The following is an 18,090-nucleotide window of genomic DNA, read 5'->3' as shown; positions in this document are numbered from 1 at the left end:
TACATTCTGTTCATTGTATAATTTTAAATAGAATTTATTTTGTTAGATAAAGAGGAAAACATTACAAACCTAGTGGGAAAATGCATCCAGTAATTTCAATTGTTAATCAAACTCTCAACGGGCTGATCGACCGCATTCACAGCAATTTAGTGAGCCAGGTATATCGTGTACTCTAGACAAGAATCCGAATATTAATTAAATTCAGGTCCATCAGCTCGTTGAATAAATTACAGTTATTAAAATATAGCAGAGTATTGCACAGCATCAACTCTTACACAACGACTGTATATTTTATGCGTCGCTCGATGGTATTTCTTCCTTTAAATGACACATATATAACTCATTCACAATTGGCAATTTTTGTTTTTGCCTGTGATAACACTCAATCATGCTCCTCTTGCAATATAACAAGATTTATTATACTCTTTTACTTTTTAAAGGATCACAAGCAGTTTCATTTTCATTTTGCATCTATCCTATGCGAATCCTAACTGGAGGGCCTTCTAGGGTATACAATTATTCTGGGAGTCAATTAACGTCCATCAGACAATGGTTGGCTTCAAATTTAATCTACAAAAGCAAAAAGTGACGAAAATCGTATCCTCTGCTTACACAAGTGATAATAAATAACACACTTACATATTAAGTATATTCACAACTTCATGGAATTATAAGTAATAACCAGGGAGTTAAAATGTGCTAAACACACAAAGAAGAGTGAAACATTTAAAGCTTTTAAAAATGTGCCTGGTCACTCTTGTGTGGCTGCGCAATAGCTCTAAATGCTAAATATGATGAGTTAATTAATATTATTTGATCCAACACAATCGCTTATCACATCAATCTTAAGAAAAAGAGTCAAAAGAACAGAAAATCAAACGGTGCTGAAAAAAAGACGTTCAAAAACTTTGTATAAAAATTTCAGTCAGTTCGGAAGAGCCATGGAAGGGAGATTGTAACAAGAAAAAGACGTGGGCTATCACAAAGGGGGTGATGAAGTCTCCTTCTGGATGCATGCAGGTCAGAGAGATTTGATTTTGGGGATTTAAGTTCCTTAGCCTACTGCCTAACCGTCTACAGCTCAAGTCTTCTCTCAGTTACAGGTATTGCTGTTGCCTCCTTTGATGAGGTGGATCTTTCGGAGTGTAGTTTTGACTCGACAGAGACGTGGAACTTGAAGGTGTACCTATTGCAAAATAGAAAATAAGTTATTTTGCTCTAACTATTTATTGCACTACAAAGATATCAAAATAAGGTCATTTTGCGACTTTTTATGCTATATTGTAATATTTTTTTGTAATATAAATTAAATTTATATTAATTATGCAGTTCTCTCAATAATTTATAGAAATAATTATTTAAATCTTAGGCAATATAAATTAAGCCTAGATATATTTAACAACTAAGTAAACTCGCCTCCATATCGAGAGTCTGGACTAGGATGCATCCGGGACGTGTCAGCTTCACCTTTCGTCGGCGTCATTTTAGTCCTAAAATTCGGTGTTCTGTTCTGCATCTTAGAAAATGAAGCCGCTTTATCAGCCGATGTTTCTGTAAAGCACATTATACAGTCAGATTTTTTATTCCAGCAAGTCGGTGCTATAAAACTCACCTTGAGCAGTGGTGGAGTTTGGAGATCTGCCAATGCTGGCCGCTACCGTATCCAAATCGACTCCAGGTGCTCCATGCCAAGCGTCCAGTTGCTTGGCGTTGGCGTAAATTGGGTCTTTCCCCACGTGAGCTGACCCGCTAGTTTGTGCTAACGTATTGTTTGCTGCCGCTTGGCCTATACGCTTGGTCCTTGGCGGTGCCATGGGTTGCTCTTTTTGATCTGCGGTCACATTTAACACGTTCATGAACAAAAATAATTTGAATGAAATTCAAACAAAACAAACATTATCTCACTGAAGTTTTGGAGAAAAAATTGGCACCAGATTTTAAGATTTGTATAAGATAACATATCTTGATCGTAATATCTTGGAAAAATATTTCATTCTATCTTGAGTCAGCTTTTTAACGATTTTAATTATTATTTTTATCTATTTATCAATTTTTAAAAATTATAAAGAAGTTCTTGTGTGTATAACAGAATTGAAACTTACCGTTTCCATTAATTGGAGCGTAAACAGAGTCTGATGGCGTGAATTCTGAGGATGGTGGCCCGTACAACCTGGCCACCACCGCCCTGGGATCAGGAGGGCGCGACGACAGAGCCTTCGCCATCGCGAGTTGCTGAAGATGCTCTTGCTGGCTCAGTTGTTTCCGTGCAGCAGGGACCGGCTTCTTGGTGCTCCTCTGCGGGGTCGGAGTCTGAATTTTTCCATAGACCTGTGGGTTGTTGAGGTCTCCTGGTGGCAGGGGAAGCTTTTGAGGCCAGATTTTCTCGTAGCTTTTAGGCTGACTCTCTTTGTCGATGGCTTTCCTGAAGCTGCTCCTCCGCTCTCGCACTCCTAGTCCACTGACAATGGTGTTCACTTTTCTCTGAACCTCGATGGATAGGGCCTCAAATTCATTGGACACCTGGTGCTGTCAAACAAATCATCAATCTCTTTCCTTAGAATGAAAATAAAATGATCAATTTACCTGATGTTTTTGTCCATTGATTGGAAGCACTCTAAGGTGGCTGGCCCCTCCTTGCCAGTTGTTTAGATCAGTGACGTTGACATACTCATTGTTGCGCAGAGGCGACATGATTTCCGATTTACTTCGCGTCAGTGTCAGGTGCTCCGGGTGTGGTTGTTTGAGAATGGATTTGATGGGCTCTCTTGGTGCGTCAACCACATCCCTCCCTGCGCCATCATCCTCATCTTCGTCTCCCCCAATCAAAAACTGCAGCTGTCTCTTTAAGTCAGGCTTAGCCGGATAGTTAAGAACAGCGTAGTTAGCGTTGCTGCTGCTTGGGTTACTTGAGTTGGCAATTTTCTCGCCGATCACCTTCATCGATTTGCTTCGCTTAATGGGCACTGGTTCCTTTTTCTTACTATCAGTCTTTGAATTGTTGGCAAACAGCTTCCTATAAAGTGTCACTGGTGTGTCTCCTTGTGCAAGTTTCCTAACTGCCCCTAATGAGTGGCTCCTTGTGACCTGCAAGATGTCAAACTTAGGGTTTAGTTAGACACAACTGATTTTACTTAAATATTTGGTGAGATTTTAATTATTTCTTAGAAAAAACATAAGTTTGTGATAAAATTAAAATTGATGTGATTAATTTGTAATTTAAAACCTAGTGCCAGGCACTGTTTCCGGACAGGGACAATATGTTTAAAAATTATTACAACAAAGTAAAATGGTATAGCAGTATAATTTAGTCACACACCTGTTGCTTTGTTCTCGGGGCCTCAGGCTTTGGTGTGAGGGGAGAACTGCGCTCAAACAAAGCCTTCAGCTTAGCTATCCTAGGTTTGTGCAGCAGACTAGACAGACTTGAGTTGCTCTGGTTGGGTTCATCTCCAATAATGATGAGAGTCGACTCTTGCTGGAGAGTGCTGGTGGAGTCAGTAGTTGAGGAAGAGGCGCTCAGTCCACTGTCCACAGGCCGCAGATCATCCAGGTCAGACCAACCAACCTTTCCTTTGTGGCTGTTAATGGCCTCCACCTCCTTGTCACTTTTCAGGGTAAGTGGTGGGGCAGTTTCGTCTGTGGGCGTGTAAACCCGCTGGAAGTTTGTCCGCTTGCTTGGAATGTTTACTGTCAAATCTGAAAATTTGTAACGCCACAATTTTTTTACTAAATAATACACTATACACAAGCGTTGAATAAGCCATTTGATATTATTGCGAAGAAACACTACCATGATATAGTTTTTGCAGAGCATAGCATTAATTAAAAAATATGTTCTTTGACAAGTTCATTCTTTGAAAACTGACAATGTAATCTTATTTTTTGACCACAACGTCACATTGCTTAGGTTGTTGGTCTGCGGTTCCAGCTAGGTTCACCACAATTTCTCAGAGAAATGAAGAAAAAATAATATGTTAGATATGATTCAAAACTAGGAAAAAGGTAATTAAAATTACAATAAAATGATTATCATGTTAATCTTACTTAGATAAAAACCCTTTCAATGCTATCAATACCTTGAATGACGAAATAAGCTACAAAAATGAACACAAAAATTCAATTCATGTCATGACCTAATATATTTTTTAAATGACTTTTACAATGATGTAATGATTGTGACAAATCTGCTTAGTAATCATCTTTCCTCCCATTAATTTCCTAATAAACTCACCATTTGAATTGTTCATTATAACTCTTTCGTAAAGATGCTCCTCTCTTCCAATTGGCATGCCATTCAGATCCACGTTTTCATATGGATGGGCATCAATCATTCTAAGCTGCTCTTGGAACAGCTCTTTCACTGCCTTGTGTACAAGAATATACTGGTCCTTAGTCTGAACCATGGCAATCCTCTGTTTTCTCATGTCCCGAACTAGTTTGTATAAGCTGAAGTCCTCAGTAAGTTTCTACACGAATACAAATTAATTTTTACATTTCGCTTTAAACCATGTTCAGACTTACGCCTGCCCTAAGGAGGCCCCACACATAGTCGATGGCACAAATGGTGCCTGTCCTGCCGCAGCCAGCAGAGCAGTGAACCAAGACAGGAAGGGTTTCGGAGGCTTGAGTGTCCCTCACGAGTCTTACCATGTCGAGGAGGGGTCGAACCAATGGTGGCACTCCATGGTCAGGCCACGCAGAATAGTGAAATTGGCAAACTGTTCGCTCTACACACACAACATAATTTTAATTCAATCCTTGGAAGGCTCAGGTTTGAGAGCCATACCAACTTTTATGTTGTTTTTCTTGTATGAGAGGAGCATTGTGCGGACAAGGAAATCGGGGCATACTACACTTGCTTTGAGCAGCCGGATTTTGGCCATTCCGTGCTGCTTTTCTTCTCCTTCTCGGTCGACCCAGTAGTTCTCACACTTGTGCTGAAAATTGAATGAAGTTGTGACATGTGAGGATAAATTCCGCTCGATTTCGAAGTCTTTGATTTTTGTATAACATGCAATAATTTTTAAATATTACGTAAAATTCCAGTGTAATTGTTTCAACAGAGTTGATGTTGCATCAAAGTTTTATCCATTTAATCAAGCTACCTTTCCAGATTCCTCTTCATTGCAAGCCATAACAATGACCTGCACTTCACATTCGATGACCATTCGCCAAAAATCGTTGGCGGTGTTGGGCAAGGGACCTTGGCTGGCAATGTAGGCGAGGGACCCGCTGGCCCCCTTGATGAAGTTGGCGTTGACATAGTCACTACCTGGCACGCTAGCTACAGATGATAATATAACCCTGGAGCAATCGACTGGAAAAAATAACATCGGTCAGTTTTGAATGAACTGCAGGTTGGGCGGGCAGTAAATAAAATGAATTGAGCCCTTTAAACACGAACGATGCCGACAAAAACTTACAAGGAAGGATGTCTTTGTAGCGGTTTTTCTTCCTGTTTACATCCCTCTCGCCCTCGGAGCTGCAGAATTGGTCTAGGGACTTAATGCTCTCGCTGAAGAGCTTGAGGCTCTGAAAGTGCGATTGACACAGTTTTATCAGCACTGGGTGCGAGTGGCGGAAACGGGGTCGCGCTCGTTTACCTGAAACTCCTTTTCGTAGCTGTCGTCGTCACATCGATCGAGATTCTCCACGTGATTTAGGAAATTGGTCAGAATGGTCCTGAGAGGAACTACCCTTGGCTGCTGCTCTCCTTTCATGACAACCCATAATAATTTACTGCCATTTGCGACTCTTGCACCGCGGGCGCATCGAAAATCAGCCTATGACCATCACCAGTGGCCACAAACGGACCAGGATGCCACGAGTTGGACCGATTTCGGAAGCTGGGTCGCCGAGAAATAGCAGGTGCGACACTTTATCAGGTCAACACAAACACAACAACACCAACTACTCCCATTTCTCGCCAATGTGCTAAAACTACTTGTGTTCGCACACAGCCCCCAAACGTACGCCCAGTAAGCAAGTAGTTGGAGTAGCTTCGCGTAGAGGGCACCTGCGGAGGACTATTATTTAGCCTTGAAAGGGGAGACGATTGGAATGCGATGCGTGTTAAAAGCTGCGCAGTAACAACTAATTTTATTGCCAACGTAACAGTATTCAGTGAAAATTATTTTCGGACTATTTGGTAAGAAATTTGTAATTTTTTAAATTTTTATGTGCTTAAATTCTTTAAGTTTGAAGTAATTTTACACTATTAAGATTTTAGTTAGAGCAAAACTAATTTTTTTGGATCTTAAAATAGCTTATCTCAGCTCCCGTCCAATGGCAGCACTACAGGAGCTAGCGTTTAACCCCCACACGAAGCATCACCAAATTGAAAACACACAGGCAAGGCTTGTTCCATTCTCCATCGCCAAACAGAAACACTGGGAACAGTTGTTTTTTCGGCACTAAGACTGATAGAGTGCCGACAGCCTTTTCCTTGACATGAACTAGTGTCGGTAGCTATGTCAAATTCAAGTTATAAGTGGACGCGGGTGTATCCCGCGACTGGGCCTACCCCGAAGCCCCGGCATGGACACCGCGCTGTAGCCATCAAGGACCTGATGGTGGTGTTCGGCGGCGGCAATGAAGGGATCGTCGATGAGCTGCACGTTTTTAACACAGGTCTGTCTAATATAAAAATTAAAGTTCGTGAAAATATTTTCTTTCAATTTCTCATTTCAGTTATTTAAAATTTCTAATCATTTTTTTTAACTTTGCATCTTAATGGTTCATGTAAATTTTTATTTTTAATTAAATTTCTCTTTAGTGGACTAAAATTTTCTAACTTTTTTTTTTAAATTTGTTACTAAAATATAGTTTTGGCTTAACAAATTTGTTTGGGATCAATCTGGTTGCTGTTTGCGCCACCTCTCAACAAAGCCGAGTACGCGTCACGACGCTCGCGCCGACGCAATAAAAAAATGAATTGCTGGGCGGGAGGGTTGTGTTCAAGCAACCCCCGTTCCTCCCCCACTTCCGTTCCCGCCTGTGCTTGATACAATTAAAAATTTTTCAGCTTTGATGCAAATGTAATTAATGCTTTAAATTTAACTTAACTACGCTATTTTCTTAACAGCATTTTAATAGATACGAAATAAAAAGTTGAAAAATTAAAAAAATGAACAAGTGGTGACCTACGTACATTTTTTTGTCTTACCTTGGTTAATAGTAATGAAAGTGATTATTTAAATAAAACTGGCAACTAGCTGAATTATCAGTAAATATAACATTTCCCATTTTCAGCTAACAACCAATGGTTCATCCCTGGAGTAAAGGGAGAAATCCCACCAGGTTGTGCAGCATACGGGTTTGTCGTGGATGGCACAAGGATTCTCGTATTTGGTGGAATGGTCGAATACGGGAAATATTCTAACGATCTGTACGAACTTCAAGTGAGTTCATATATTTGGGTGATATGCGTGATACAGACTTGAATCCATTTCAGGCGAGTCGGTGGGAGTGGAAAAAGTTAAAGCCGAGAGCACCAAAGTCTGGAACCTACCCTTGCCCTCGTCTGGGACACAGCTTCACACTGATCGGAAATAAAGTTTACCTCTTTGGTGGCTTGGCAAATGACAGTGATGATCCAAAAAATAACATCCCAAGGTATGCAAATATTTCCGTCGACCTTGAGTGACATGAAACCTCATGTTGAGTGCTTGTTTTGCGTTGGGCAAAATGAGAAATAAATTTGAGGAAGATCAAAATGGATTCTCCACTCCTTAAGCTTGACCTCGCTTTTAAGGAACTAATTAAATCCAAACAAAATTTTCGTATCCAGTTTGAAATCAAACATTTAATTTGAAGATTAAAAAAGCATTTAAATAATACCTTATAACAACAGGTACCTAAACGATCTGTTTACTTTGGAGCTACGAACGAATTCTGCCGTGTTGTGGGATTGTCCATCCACATCTGGACAGTCACCTCCTCCTCGAGAGTCTCACACTGCCGTGGCATACACGGACCAGAGAACTGGAAAATCCAGTCTAGTAATATATGGTGGGATGAGTGGCTGCCGTTTGGGTGATCTTTGGTTCCTTGACGTTGGTTAGTAGTCGTTGATTCTTAAAAACACTCAAAAAGATCCAATTTGAATTGAACGTGTGATTTGAGAGTTAATGAATTTTCACAGACACTTTAACTTGGAACAAGCCTGAGGTTACTGGTGTGCCACCTCTCCCTCGCTCTCTGCACAGCGCAACCCTAATTGGCAAGCGGATGCTCATCTTTGGAGGCTGGGTGCCTCTAGTCATGGATGATCCCAAAATACCAGCCGGCCACGAAAAGGAGTGGAAATGCACCAACACTCTGGCCTCCCTGGATCTTGGTATGTGGAGTATTTATTCAAATCAATTGCAGTGCACTGGTTCTCTGTTGTAGCCATTTTCAAGCAACAGCCATTTCTTTCTCTAATTTATTTTTCTTTTGTATCTGTATTTTACCCTTAACACAGATTTCCCTTGCTATAAATATTAATATTTTGAAAATGTGATGTTTGAAATATGAATTCGGTTTCAGAAAAAATGGCGTGGGAGAACCTGAACATGGACATGTTTGAGGACAGCAATAGCCCTCGAGCCAGAGCTGGACATTGCGCTGTCGGAATCCACTCGCGACTCTATGTTTGGTCTGGCAGGGATGGTTACAGAAAAGTAAAAGCGCAACCAATCAGCTGACTTTGCATTCACTTTTTTTTAATTCCAGATTTGCTGTAAAGATTTATGGTACATGGAGGTAGAAAAGCCTCCAGCTCCTGGACGAGTTCAGTTGGTTCGCGCCTCAACAACCACCTTGGAGGTGTGTTGGTCGCTTGCACCATCAACTGATTTTTACAGGCTGCAGGCCCAAAAGTATGACATGCCCGCTCCACCAGAAAAACCAGCAGAGAAAGAAAAGCCCGCTGAAAAACCGCAGCCTGCAACACCAGTAACTCCAGCTCCAGAAGCAAAAGGTGAGAGGGACAGCAATTTTTATCGCTTGTCACCCCATTTTTTAATTCAAACTCTTGCAACAAAGGAAAGCTGTATTAAAATTAAATCCCATGTGTAAATCAGATGAAGTTATATGGCCAATTAAAACAAATCAGAAACAGTTAAACCTGTGCATAAGGACTGGGACCCTGATTTACAACAACTGTCTTTTATCACTTTACAGAATCTCCAGCAGCTACAACTGCTCAGCAAATGTCAGGAATCCAAGCTTTGGCTGATGCTGCGGCCGCGAAAAACAAGATTTCTGGTGTTTTAAGACTAGTGCCATCTAATGCTGCCACGCCCAAAGCTGCAGGTGTGTACTTGCTCGTAGTTAATTTACCGATAAAAGAACCACAATTCTATACTTTCAGTACTTTCTAACTATCAGATTAGGAGAGGTAACATAATTCTAGTTATTAGCTCCCATTTTACTCGCATTGTTAATTTTTGAAGGTAACGATTAGAAAAAAAATATTCAATTTATGCATGTTAAAAGAAGCAGGGAAGCATGCAATTTATAAATCTCAACTGCAACAACACAAGGCACAGAGCAATACTGTGGAATCTGATCCATAATGTTACTAAAAATTTATTTTAAATTTCAGCAGTTACTGGCACCGCCACTGACGCTGCAACCCCCAAGACGAGCCCACAGACCATTAAAATCGTGCCACCCGCAGCGGGCACTGTGCTCAAAACAGCAACAAACCAAGCTGGAAAGCCTGTCATCATCAGCAAAGGTCAAGGTGGACAGATTGCCTTTGTCAAGACCAGCCAGGGATTGACTATGGCTCAGGTTAGTTGGCGAATAATTCAAATAATAGCTTTGGACTTCTTTTCAAATTCAATGAATAAATTATTCACCAATAAAAATTACTTGTTGCAGCTTCCTAAAATGACAACAATGGGCGGTACGCAAGGTAAAGGTATTCCCCAAGGCGCTACCATTGTTAAGCTTGTGAGCGCGAATGCTGCTTCCGGTCTGGGTGGCAAGCAGACCATCGTCATCGCTAAGCCTGGCTCCAACACGGGCAGTCTTACAACTGCCAGTGGTCAGAGGCTCATCATGGTGACGTCAGGCACAACTCTCCGCACGGTGCAGGGGGGAGGCATCACCACTCAAGCGCCATCGGGGGTTGGCGGAAATCAGATGAAGATGATAATGATCCAGCGGCCAAACCAGGGTGTCACAGCATCTGGAACTGCCACCACGGTCACCAACAGCAACGCCAAACCCATAGTAATGACCTCGCCTGGAGCTCTGAAGGCTGCTGATGGAGTTGTCACGACACAGGTTTGATTTGATAGTTTTTTTTCTGTGCGCAACTTGTAACTTCTTCCAATAGCAATATTATAATAATTAATTCGTCATTTTGATTATGTTGGTTAAGTATCAAACGTTTTAAAGCATCGCTGACAATTTGAAAGAGGATTTTTTTAATTTAAAAAAAAAAAACAGCCAAATTTTAGAAATGGTTCCATTTTTGAGCCGCAAGTCTAGGCCTTGGTTCAGAATTTTAATGACTCACAAGGTGTTTGTTACGCAAGATACTTTTCCCCATTCAACCTCTATATTAATTCGTGACCATTTCCATTGGAGGGAGATATCCATATAAATGCAAAATTTGCAATGAGAAATCTGTAAATTAATGTTATTTTTTTCCTTTCAACACAAAACCTCGATTTGAGTTCTTATTTTCAATTGTGGAATTAAGAAATATCTTGAGGAATATTGAAATGGATTCTCCACTCCTTGAGCTTGTTTTCGCTAGCAAGGGACTAAGGAAGCCATACAAACAATGAAATTGAAATACCCTGCAAATCTTGATTTTTACTGTTTGTTAATTATCAGAATGTTTCATCATGATTTTATTCCAGGGTTTCATTGGAGGGAAGCAAGTGACCCTGCAGATTAACAAGTCGGCTGCTGGCTCGTCTGCCTTGCCGAAGACTTTGACCCTTGTGCCGACTGCTGACGGGAAGCAGATGGTGGCTTCAGCCATCAAGGTCGTGCCAGCCGCAGCTGCTGCCGCGACTACTACGAGTCCGGTGAAGCAGCCTCCACCCTCCGTCACACATGGTATTTTAATGCGGCACATTTACTTATTAGAACATTAATATATTTGCTCTACCAGCCACTCCGATTGACGGACCCGTCACTACAGACGCAGCGCTGGCCGCTCTGGCCGCTGAAGCAGGCTTGCTGGACCCCATCGAGGAAAAGGCTGTTGCACCTGCCGTGGCGGTAAAGACAGATGAAACCCCTGTCGCTGCCACTACTGCAGCCACCACCCCCTCCACAACCGCAACGCCCGCTGTTGCTGCTGCTGCAACTACCACCACCCCTACTGAGCGCCCTGCAGAAGACTCTGCTCCTGCTCCTCCTGCCTCAGAGGAAACACCAGCGGCTCCATCTGAAACGCCAACGCCAGCACCGCCGGCAGAGACACCTCCAGAGGAGAGTCAACCTGAGGCGAATCAGCCACAGATGAAGGTGGAACCTGAAACTACTGAGGGTGAGGAGAAAAAGGAGGAGTCTAAAGAGGCGGAAAGCGAGGAGCCCAAGTCAGATGTTAAGCCTATCAAGGAGGAGCCGATGGATGCCGGTGAGAGTGAGCAGAAGGCGGCGGATTTGGTGGATGATCCGTTAGCAACACTGGCGTCCGCTGCGATCAGCACTGCGAACGGCAATGGACTGATTAAACCTGAGCCTGAGACCAAACAACAAGAAGAGCCACCCACGCCAAAGGTGATTCCGCAGAGTCCTGTGAAGAAGGAGACCGCCTGGTATGACGTCTGCCTCACTAAAAGCACTTCAACAAAGGTGGAACACTATGGTCTGCCAGATGATGACTCTAAATTCAACTTTGACGTGACCGGTGATGTGTTAAATTTTGTAATGAGCGGGAAGAAGTACGCTCTTCAGCCTGGAACTGCCTACAAATTCAGAGTGGCCGCAGTCAACTCCTGTGGCCAGGGACCGTGGAGTGAGGTATTTATTATATCCTTATGCGTTTTCTAACTTCTAAAAAATTGTATGGTTTGCTTTCAGGTGTCTGCATTTAAAACTTGCCTGCCAGGCTTCCCGGGCGCTCCTTCAGCAATTAAAATTTCAAAGTCTGAGAGTGGAGCACATCTGTCGTGGGAGCCACCTCAGGCCACCTCTGGCGAAATTTGTGAATATTCTGTCTACCTGGCCGTGAAGAGTGCTAACACCAACCAGAAAGATGTAAGTCATCCGGCCCTCCAGAGTTTCATTTACCTCATTGTTTGTCTCCTCTCAGGGCGACTCAAAGGCAGTAGCAAGCTCACAAACACAACTAGCCTTCGTCAGGGTTTACTGCGGCGCTAATAACCAGTGCATGGTTCCCAACTCGTCTCTGTCTGCTGCACACATTGACACAACCACCAAACCCGCCATTATCTTCCGCATAGCAGCCAAAAACGAAAAGGGTTATGGTCCAGCCACCCAAGTTAGGTGGATTCAAGGTGTGTATTTGAATTCCCTTCTTCCTTGCAAAGAGTTTGTTACTGATAAATCAAAAATACATATTTTTTATCACAAATTGTTAAGACTGCCAATTTCCAAAACAAACAGTTCATTTAAACAGGCAATATTTTTTCTTCCTTAAATTATAAATGCGTATAATTTTTGTCAACAAGTTTGTAAATTTCTGTGCTCTTTCTGTTTTGCCTATTTAAAATCTTAAGTTTCACTATGATACAAACACGCAATTAATTAACTTTTTGTGTCTACAGAAGTGTCTGTTACTGCTGCGAAAAATCAAACATCAGTCAAGAGGCAAGCCGACCCAAAGACAGTGTACTCTGGAATTAAGAAACCGAAGACCGAGGAAGGCATGACCATGTAGTGTGTATGACTGCGACTGGACTGAACCACCATTCGCTTAACTTTCGAACTACTTCAAATCAAATCCGCGTCAGTGTTTCCTTCGAAAACTTCCAGGAAAACCACTCACACACTCATGAGAAGTGAAAGGCACTGATCTCAAATTAAAAAGCATTCTTGGCTATGGAAAATTTGCACAGCATTTTACACTCACTCTATTTTAGCTGGGAACAGGCAGACTATCACTCTTTACTGCTGTTTTGTACAAACGATGACAAAAATTAACAGTTGCAAGATTATAACGAACTTTATCTCTATTGCGATAGTTTAGGAGCTTTGGCTCATTTTAACCCATCTAAACGTTGAACTTAACTGTGGAGGGGTTGCTGTCAATCTATGTGGGTCCTGAGCACTCTGTAATATGACGTTAAGAATGAAGAACGATACATGGATATGTGTTTTGTTAATTACTTGGAATCCTCTGAGGCTGGTACTTCCAGCCAATTTTCATTAAATTTGCATCTGGCGTGACCAAATGAACATTTCATTATTTGACCTTCTGATTTGCCCATTTAAATATTAAATATCTGTAAAATTCGTCAAGTTTTTATATATTTGAATTATGTATGTCTAAATGATGTAAAGTAATAAGCAATAAAGTGTCCTTTATTTTCTTTAAACGTAAAAAATGGCACTGTTTTTGTTTGCTTAAACTATGAATCCTATATATGAATTAAATAATTATAATACACTAGTCTCAATAGTCAAACGTACGGAAAAAAGGAATAACTAAGGGGAACGGAAAAATTATTTTCATTAGTTATTTTATCAAGGCATCTAATTGTAATTTATAAAGGGTGATGAGGCCCATTCTATTACGAAAGGCGGTGAGAGAATCAATAACTATTTTTTTAAGGAGACTGTTTTAACGATGCCATCAACTTTTGACAGCCATGACGACTAGTCGATGCCGTCGATGGGTTCAATTTTCGCGCCACAAGGTTGAAAAGCGAAAGCTATAGCTTTTGGCCGCTTGGCAAACCAGACCAGCTGGCATTCAAAACAGAAACAGGAAAACGCGTATGTAATGCAGTTTTCATGCAAGTTGATTTTTTTGTTAATCTCGCATTTTGAATTACTTCGTAAACCCTTAGAATAATTATTTTCCAACGATTTCCTCTGATTCGTTATCCCCACCGAAACATAAACTCAGGTGGGAAGATTTTTATCACACAATCCCAGAACAAAAACACATTGATGTATCTATCATATAATTTTTTGTAGATAAGCTCCTAAGCTATCTTGCTATCTATAATATGTATTATATCTATATATATTGCATCTTTTTCTGATATGTTTTGGAAGACAATATAATTAAGATTTTTCCTCTAATTACGCTCGCAGATTCTGAACGTTTGAGTGTTAAATTAGCCCACCTGAGTATCAACAAAGGGAGAACCTGGAAGAATGGAGGATATATTCTTTGAAAAGGTTTGCTGTGCTTTTTTTGTATTTAAGAAATTTAATTGTTTCCTTTCTCGTAGCAAGAAGGCTCCTTGTGTGCCCAGCACTGCCTCAATGCCCTCCTGCAGGGTTCGTACTTTACTGCTGTTGACCTAGCCACCTTGGCGAATACCCTGGATGAAGATGAACGACAGCAGATGGCTGAGAGCGGCGTTGATACTGAAGAATACCGCCGATTCCTGGAGGTTTGCGTCATGATTTTGACAGCTCACATAATTACTAATGGTGGCCTTTCAGCAACCCTCTGGAAACATGGATGACAGCGGCTTCTTTTCGGTCCAGGTCTTGAGCAAGGCGTTGCAGGTGTGGGCACTTGATCTAGTGCCGTATAACAGTCAACAGGAGCTTTCCCTCCAAGCACAAAGTTCACCTCAGTAAGTGGAAAGATGTTGTATAATTAAAAACATAAAATAATGAAAAATCAGATGTTATTCAACCAGCAATTTCAGTCATGTGAATATTCCCTAAAATTTGAATAAATTTAAATCATATATTTACAGCTAACATTTTTACAGTCATAAATATGTTTTGAATATTACAATTTTTGGTAATATTCTTGCCATTAAAATTGTTGGCTGGGTATCTTCTCTAAATCATTGAGATCAGAGAGCTCAAATAAAAATTGTTAACTTTGAAAAGTTTGAAAAACTGGTGATGCGAAATTTAGTATATTAAATACAATTAAAATTGAGGATTGTCTTGAAATGAAAGTTTTATATAATATAACATGTTTTTTAGTACTATGCAAGCTTTTGTCTGCAACTATCGAGAGCACTGGTTCACCTTGAGGAAGATCGGCCATCAGTGGTTCAACCTAAACTCAATTCAGTCCAAACCTACGCACATCACTGAAACCTACTTAGCCCTCTATTTGAAACAGCTCCAGCAGGAAGGTAAGCTTTTTGAGTCTGAAAATATCGTGATTTGAAATAAAACCTGACTTTTGTAGGTTACTCAATTTTCATTGTGCTGGGCGAGTTTCCAGCATGCAAAGCTGATGAGACGCTCCTTCTCAATCCATACGTTCCCAGCAGCAGCAGTAGCAGCAGCACAAACACTCCTCGCAGGACTGCCAGGAGCCGTAGCGAGGAAGAGGATGAGGAGCTGAGGAGAGTGATCCAGATGAGCTTAGAAGAAACTGACGAGCCAATTGTGGTGAGTTCTCACAATCAGTCAACTAAAAAGCAAAGTAGCTCAGCATTCCCATAGGAAATTTAATCTTAAAAACTGAAATTTATAGGGAAAAAGTCATACCAAGTCCAATATATAAATGGATTATGTTCATGGCTTGTTCTAAAAAAAAAAATTATTTCCTCTCTTATAGTAATTTATTATAGATCGCTAGAGACTTGACTTGACAAACAATCTATGGTATCAAGAAATTTTGTATTGAAATCTGTCTTTTTGAGTTTGGGAAAATATGAAGCAAAACTATAAAGATTATAGTTCTCTATGTGGCAAACGAAAGCGTAATGAATGGATTGCTAAATATTGTTGGAAATTTAGACTGTTTTTAGTTTTGAAAATAATAATTTACTCATACTTTGCCTGCATTCATGATGTTGTTTTTTTAACCAGTCAGAATTACCGCAAGAAGCGGCCTTCTTTTTTAAGCCTTGTTATTTGGCATTGGACAAAATATTGTAGGATTAACCTACACAACATGCTCTAAGGACAGAATTCTATGAGAAATGTAGTATGAAAGTCTTCGTCTCAGGTCAAATGCATATTTTGGAAATTATATATATCTGTACAAAAATATTACGCGTTTTAAATCAATTATGTAACATGTTTTTCAGGTGGAAGGTGTTGCAGTTGAGAAAAGCAGCACCAGCAGTGAAGATCAGGATTTGCAGCGCGCGCTCGCAATGAGTTTAGGAAATGATAAGACTGAGAAACAGGAAGAAACAGGTTGGTGCCACTTTGCTTCCTAGAAATAAAACTCCTTTCAATGATGCTGTTTGTTCTCAGTGAAATCTGGACAGCAGGAACAGCAGCTAGTGGACCCTGAAGAGGTGAGGCGTAAGCGACTAGCTTATCTGGACAAAATGAACCCCTCGTGAATGACACCTATGCATTTTTTTATTGTATTTTGAACTCATTTCGCGTTCCTGGTCATTGATTCTTTTCAACGGTGCTTTTGAAGCACGATTTTTTTCATTGAGAAAGGAACCTTTTTGTTCAACATCAACGGAAACTAAAGTGTTGCTATAAATAGGAAAGAGTTAATTTATTATGTTTTGAATAATATTAATTAATAGGAAGAAGCGATATTTCACATTTATAATAATAATATATAATCTATATATATTTATCTGCTTTTTTGTTCAGAAATTTCCCCCAGAAACATATTAATGATAAAAATCAGATATCTGGAATCAATCGCGGCGCTCTGTAGACAAAGACGAACCTTGAAAATTTGTGCACACACACTGCTTTAGAATTTTGATGTGCAGAAGGCGCGAGTCAAGGCTGCGCCGCTGCCCAACTCGCTCTTGCTCACAATGGGAGGAATAAGCGCAAACAAATTTTTGATTACGCCAGCGCACCTCCCTTTTGACCGGCGGCGGAATTGCTACTGTGCCAAGAGAGCTTGCGCGTAATGTAATTTGCATGCGAGTCTAGCCGAGAAGAGACAGTTCGGCTGGCACTTGTTCATTATTTTGCCACAGTAGGGGCAGACCGACGCACACACACAAGGCACAAGGGCGGCCGCCAAGAGAAGAAAAGCAGCGCCTTCTCTCATCTCTCTCTCTCTCTTTCTGTGCCTTCTGCGTGCGAGCACAGAGAAAAGTCAAAAGTGCTGCGAGTCTTACCACGAGCCATATGGTCAGAGAGCCAGTCTTCGGCATACATATTTGTTTGGATCCTTTGTCCATGTTTGATCCTCTAAATTATGGTCAGCTTAAGTTTATGTGACACGAATTTGAAGGTTTTGTCTCAATATATGAAAACTACATTGATCAGAGGCTCAAAAAGTAAAAATATTAAAAAAATCCAGAGATTAAATCAATATCTTTAGATTTTTCAAAGTCCCTTCTTAATAAAAGTTCTCGAACCCTCCAAATATGTGTTCTCTACCAATAACATATATGCGAGTCCAATTATTGTACCTTAAATTTATCGCCTGTCAGCCGCTTATTTCTCCTGGATTCTCTTGGACGAAACACCAAAAAGGGGTATTTTCTCCTCTAGTTTTAAAAACCTCTCACAGGAAATGCATTTTGGGAATTTCGAAAAAACATTCCCATGATTTCTCTTTCCTATTATGCTGTCAAAGCTTTTTGTCCTGCGATGAAGTGTTGCTCGGACCAATATGTCGTTGTTGAATGCTCAAAACACTTTCCCTCACCTTCAATTTTGTCCAGGCTTCTATAGTCACTTCTATACCACCTGAACCAACTCCCTCCAGCTCAAGTCATTCACGGCACTAGAAGCCGACCGTTACCTTTATAATTATTAGTCTCTTCTCTCGCCCCTTCCCGGCATTTTTGCCAATTCTGTATTTCGCTCATCCTTTGCAGAAATTTACTAAATTTTCTTTTCGATGACTTTTCCTCTAGTATTTTTTTTTTACTGCAAAATAGAAGGCAAGTTTTTTGGTCAAGGTTTACCAGCGGTTTGCTTGACAGTTTTGGGCATTAATTTTGCCAGACAAAAAATAAAAAGGTACTAATTTTTCACTTTAATCATGTGTTTTGAACGTGATAATGGTTAAATGTCAGAAATTTT

General features: G+C 40.7%; 3 protein-coding genes across 8 annotated transcripts; 2 read left to right on the top strand and 1 right to left on the bottom strand.

Annotated features, from left to right (window-relative positions):
• On the bottom strand, nucleotides 1-5,995 carry LOC135946831 (tyrosine-protein phosphatase non-receptor type 22-like). 2 transcript variants are annotated; one of them, XM_065495248.1, is made up of 12 exons: nucleotides 5,604-5,995; nucleotides 5,424-5,532; nucleotides 5,106-5,317; nucleotides 4,787-4,937; nucleotides 4,522-4,727; nucleotides 4,232-4,466; nucleotides 3,317-3,696; nucleotides 2,584-3,099; nucleotides 2,103-2,526; nucleotides 1,613-1,831; nucleotides 1,417-1,551; nucleotides 1-1,186 (listed from the first exon to the last, which is right to left on the bottom strand). In XM_065495248.1, exons 1-12 carry the CDS (start codon nucleotides 5,718-5,720, stop codon nucleotides 1,098-1,100), a joined length of 2,793 nt encoding a protein of 930 aa, XP_065351320.1. In that variant the 5' UTR covers nucleotides 5,721-5,995; the 3' UTR covers nucleotides 1-1,097. The 2 variants fall into 2 exon arrangements, with proteins under 2 accessions (XP_065351320.1, XP_065351321.1); XM_065495249.1 differs by having other exon boundaries at nucleotides 2,584-3,084; nucleotides 5,604-5,994.
• A 224-nt stretch (nucleotides 5,996-6,219) lies between these two features.
• Nucleotides 6,220-13,523, top strand: Hcf (Host cell factor). Of its 3 annotated transcripts, XM_065495245.1 has the most exons (16): nucleotides 6,220-6,630; nucleotides 7,252-7,400; nucleotides 7,454-7,614; nucleotides 7,853-8,058; nucleotides 8,144-8,338; nucleotides 8,530-8,663; nucleotides 8,716-8,962; nucleotides 9,166-9,297; nucleotides 9,356-9,382; nucleotides 9,590-9,780; nucleotides 9,871-10,278; nucleotides 10,863-11,064; nucleotides 11,120-11,976; nucleotides 12,037-12,213; nucleotides 12,269-12,473; nucleotides 12,744-13,523. In XM_065495245.1, the coding sequence occupies exons 1-16, from the start codon at nucleotides 6,471-6,473 to the stop codon at nucleotides 12,854-12,856; spliced, it is 3,564 nt and encodes a 1,187-aa protein (XP_065351317.1). In that variant the 5' UTR covers nucleotides 6,220-6,470; the 3' UTR covers nucleotides 12,857-13,523. The 3 variants fall into 3 exon arrangements, with proteins under 3 accessions (XP_065351317.1, XP_065351319.1, XP_065351318.1); XM_065495247.1 differs by lacking the exon at nucleotides 9,356-9,382 and having other exon boundaries at nucleotides 6,276-6,630; nucleotides 9,593-9,780; XM_065495246.1 differs by lacking the exon at nucleotides 9,356-9,382 and having other exon boundaries at nucleotides 6,276-6,630.
• A 372-nt stretch (nucleotides 13,524-13,895) lies between these two features.
• Nucleotides 13,896-16,670, top strand: LOC135946987 (ataxin-3-like). Of its 3 annotated transcripts, none has more exons than XM_065495528.1 (8): nucleotides 13,896-13,914; nucleotides 14,239-14,325; nucleotides 14,379-14,543; nucleotides 14,596-14,732; nucleotides 15,097-15,251; nucleotides 15,308-15,513; nucleotides 16,158-16,269; nucleotides 16,330-16,670. In XM_065495528.1, exons 2-8 carry the CDS (start codon nucleotides 14,302-14,304, stop codon nucleotides 16,419-16,421), a joined length of 891 nt encoding a protein of 296 aa, XP_065351600.1. In that variant the 5' UTR covers nucleotides 13,896-13,914; nucleotides 14,239-14,301; the 3' UTR covers nucleotides 16,422-16,670. The 3 variants fall into 3 exon arrangements, with proteins under 3 accessions (XP_065351600.1, XP_065351598.1, XP_065351599.1); XM_065495526.1 differs by having other exon boundaries at nucleotides 13,908-14,047; XM_065495527.1 differs by lacking the exon at nucleotides 13,896-13,914 and adding an exon at nucleotides 13,916-13,934.
• The last annotated feature ends 1,420 nt before the right edge of the window (nucleotides 16,671-18,090 follow it).

The sequence above is a fragment of the Cloeon dipterum genome, chromosome X (genome assembly GCF_949628265.1).
Source record: "Cloeon dipterum chromosome X, ieCloDipt1.1, whole genome shotgun sequence".
NCBI classification, from domain to species: Eukaryota; Metazoa; Arthropoda; class Insecta; order Ephemeroptera; family Baetidae; genus Cloeon; species Cloeon dipterum.
The sequence above is the reverse complement of the archived record's forward strand: the minus strand, read 5'-3'. Positions and strand labels throughout refer to the sequence as shown.

Excerpts from the sequence above, each read along its gene's own strand:
- Hcf (XM_065495245.1), top strand. The coding sequence starts at position 6,471 with ATGTCAAATTCAAGTTATAAGTGGACGCGGGTGTATCCCGCGACTGGG. Across the intron at positions 7,401-7,453 it reads ACGATCTGTACGAACTTCAA|GCGAGTCGGTGGGAGTGGAA; the intron begins GTGAGTTCATAT and ends AATCCATTTCAG. Across the intron at positions 11,977-12,036 it reads GCCAGGGACCGTGGAGTGAG|GTGTCTGCATTTAAAACTTG; the intron begins GTATTTATTATA and ends GTTTGCTTTCAG.
- LOC135946831 (XM_065495248.1), bottom strand. The coding sequence starts at position 5,720 with ATGAAAGGAGAGCAGCAGCCAAGGGTAGTTCCTCTCAGGACCATTCTG. Across the intron at positions 3,697-4,231 it reads TATAATGAACAATTCAAATG|ATTTGACAGTAAACATTCCA; the intron begins GTGAGTTTATTA and ends ACAAATTTTCAG. Across the intron at positions 1,552-1,612 it reads AAACTCCACCACTGCTCAAG|AAACATCGGCTGATAAAGCG; the intron begins GTGAGTTTTATA and ends TGTGCTTTACAG.
- LOC135946987 (XM_065495528.1), top strand. The coding sequence starts at position 14,302 with ATGGAGGATATATTCTTTGAAAAG. Across the intron at positions 14,326-14,378 it reads AGGATATATTCTTTGAAAAG|CAAGAAGGCTCCTTGTGTGC; the intron begins GTTTGCTGTGCT and ends CCTTTCTCGTAG. Across the intron at positions 16,270-16,329 it reads TGAGAAACAGGAAGAAACAG|TGAAATCTGGACAGCAGGAA; the intron begins GTTGGTGCCACT and ends GTTTGTTCTCAG.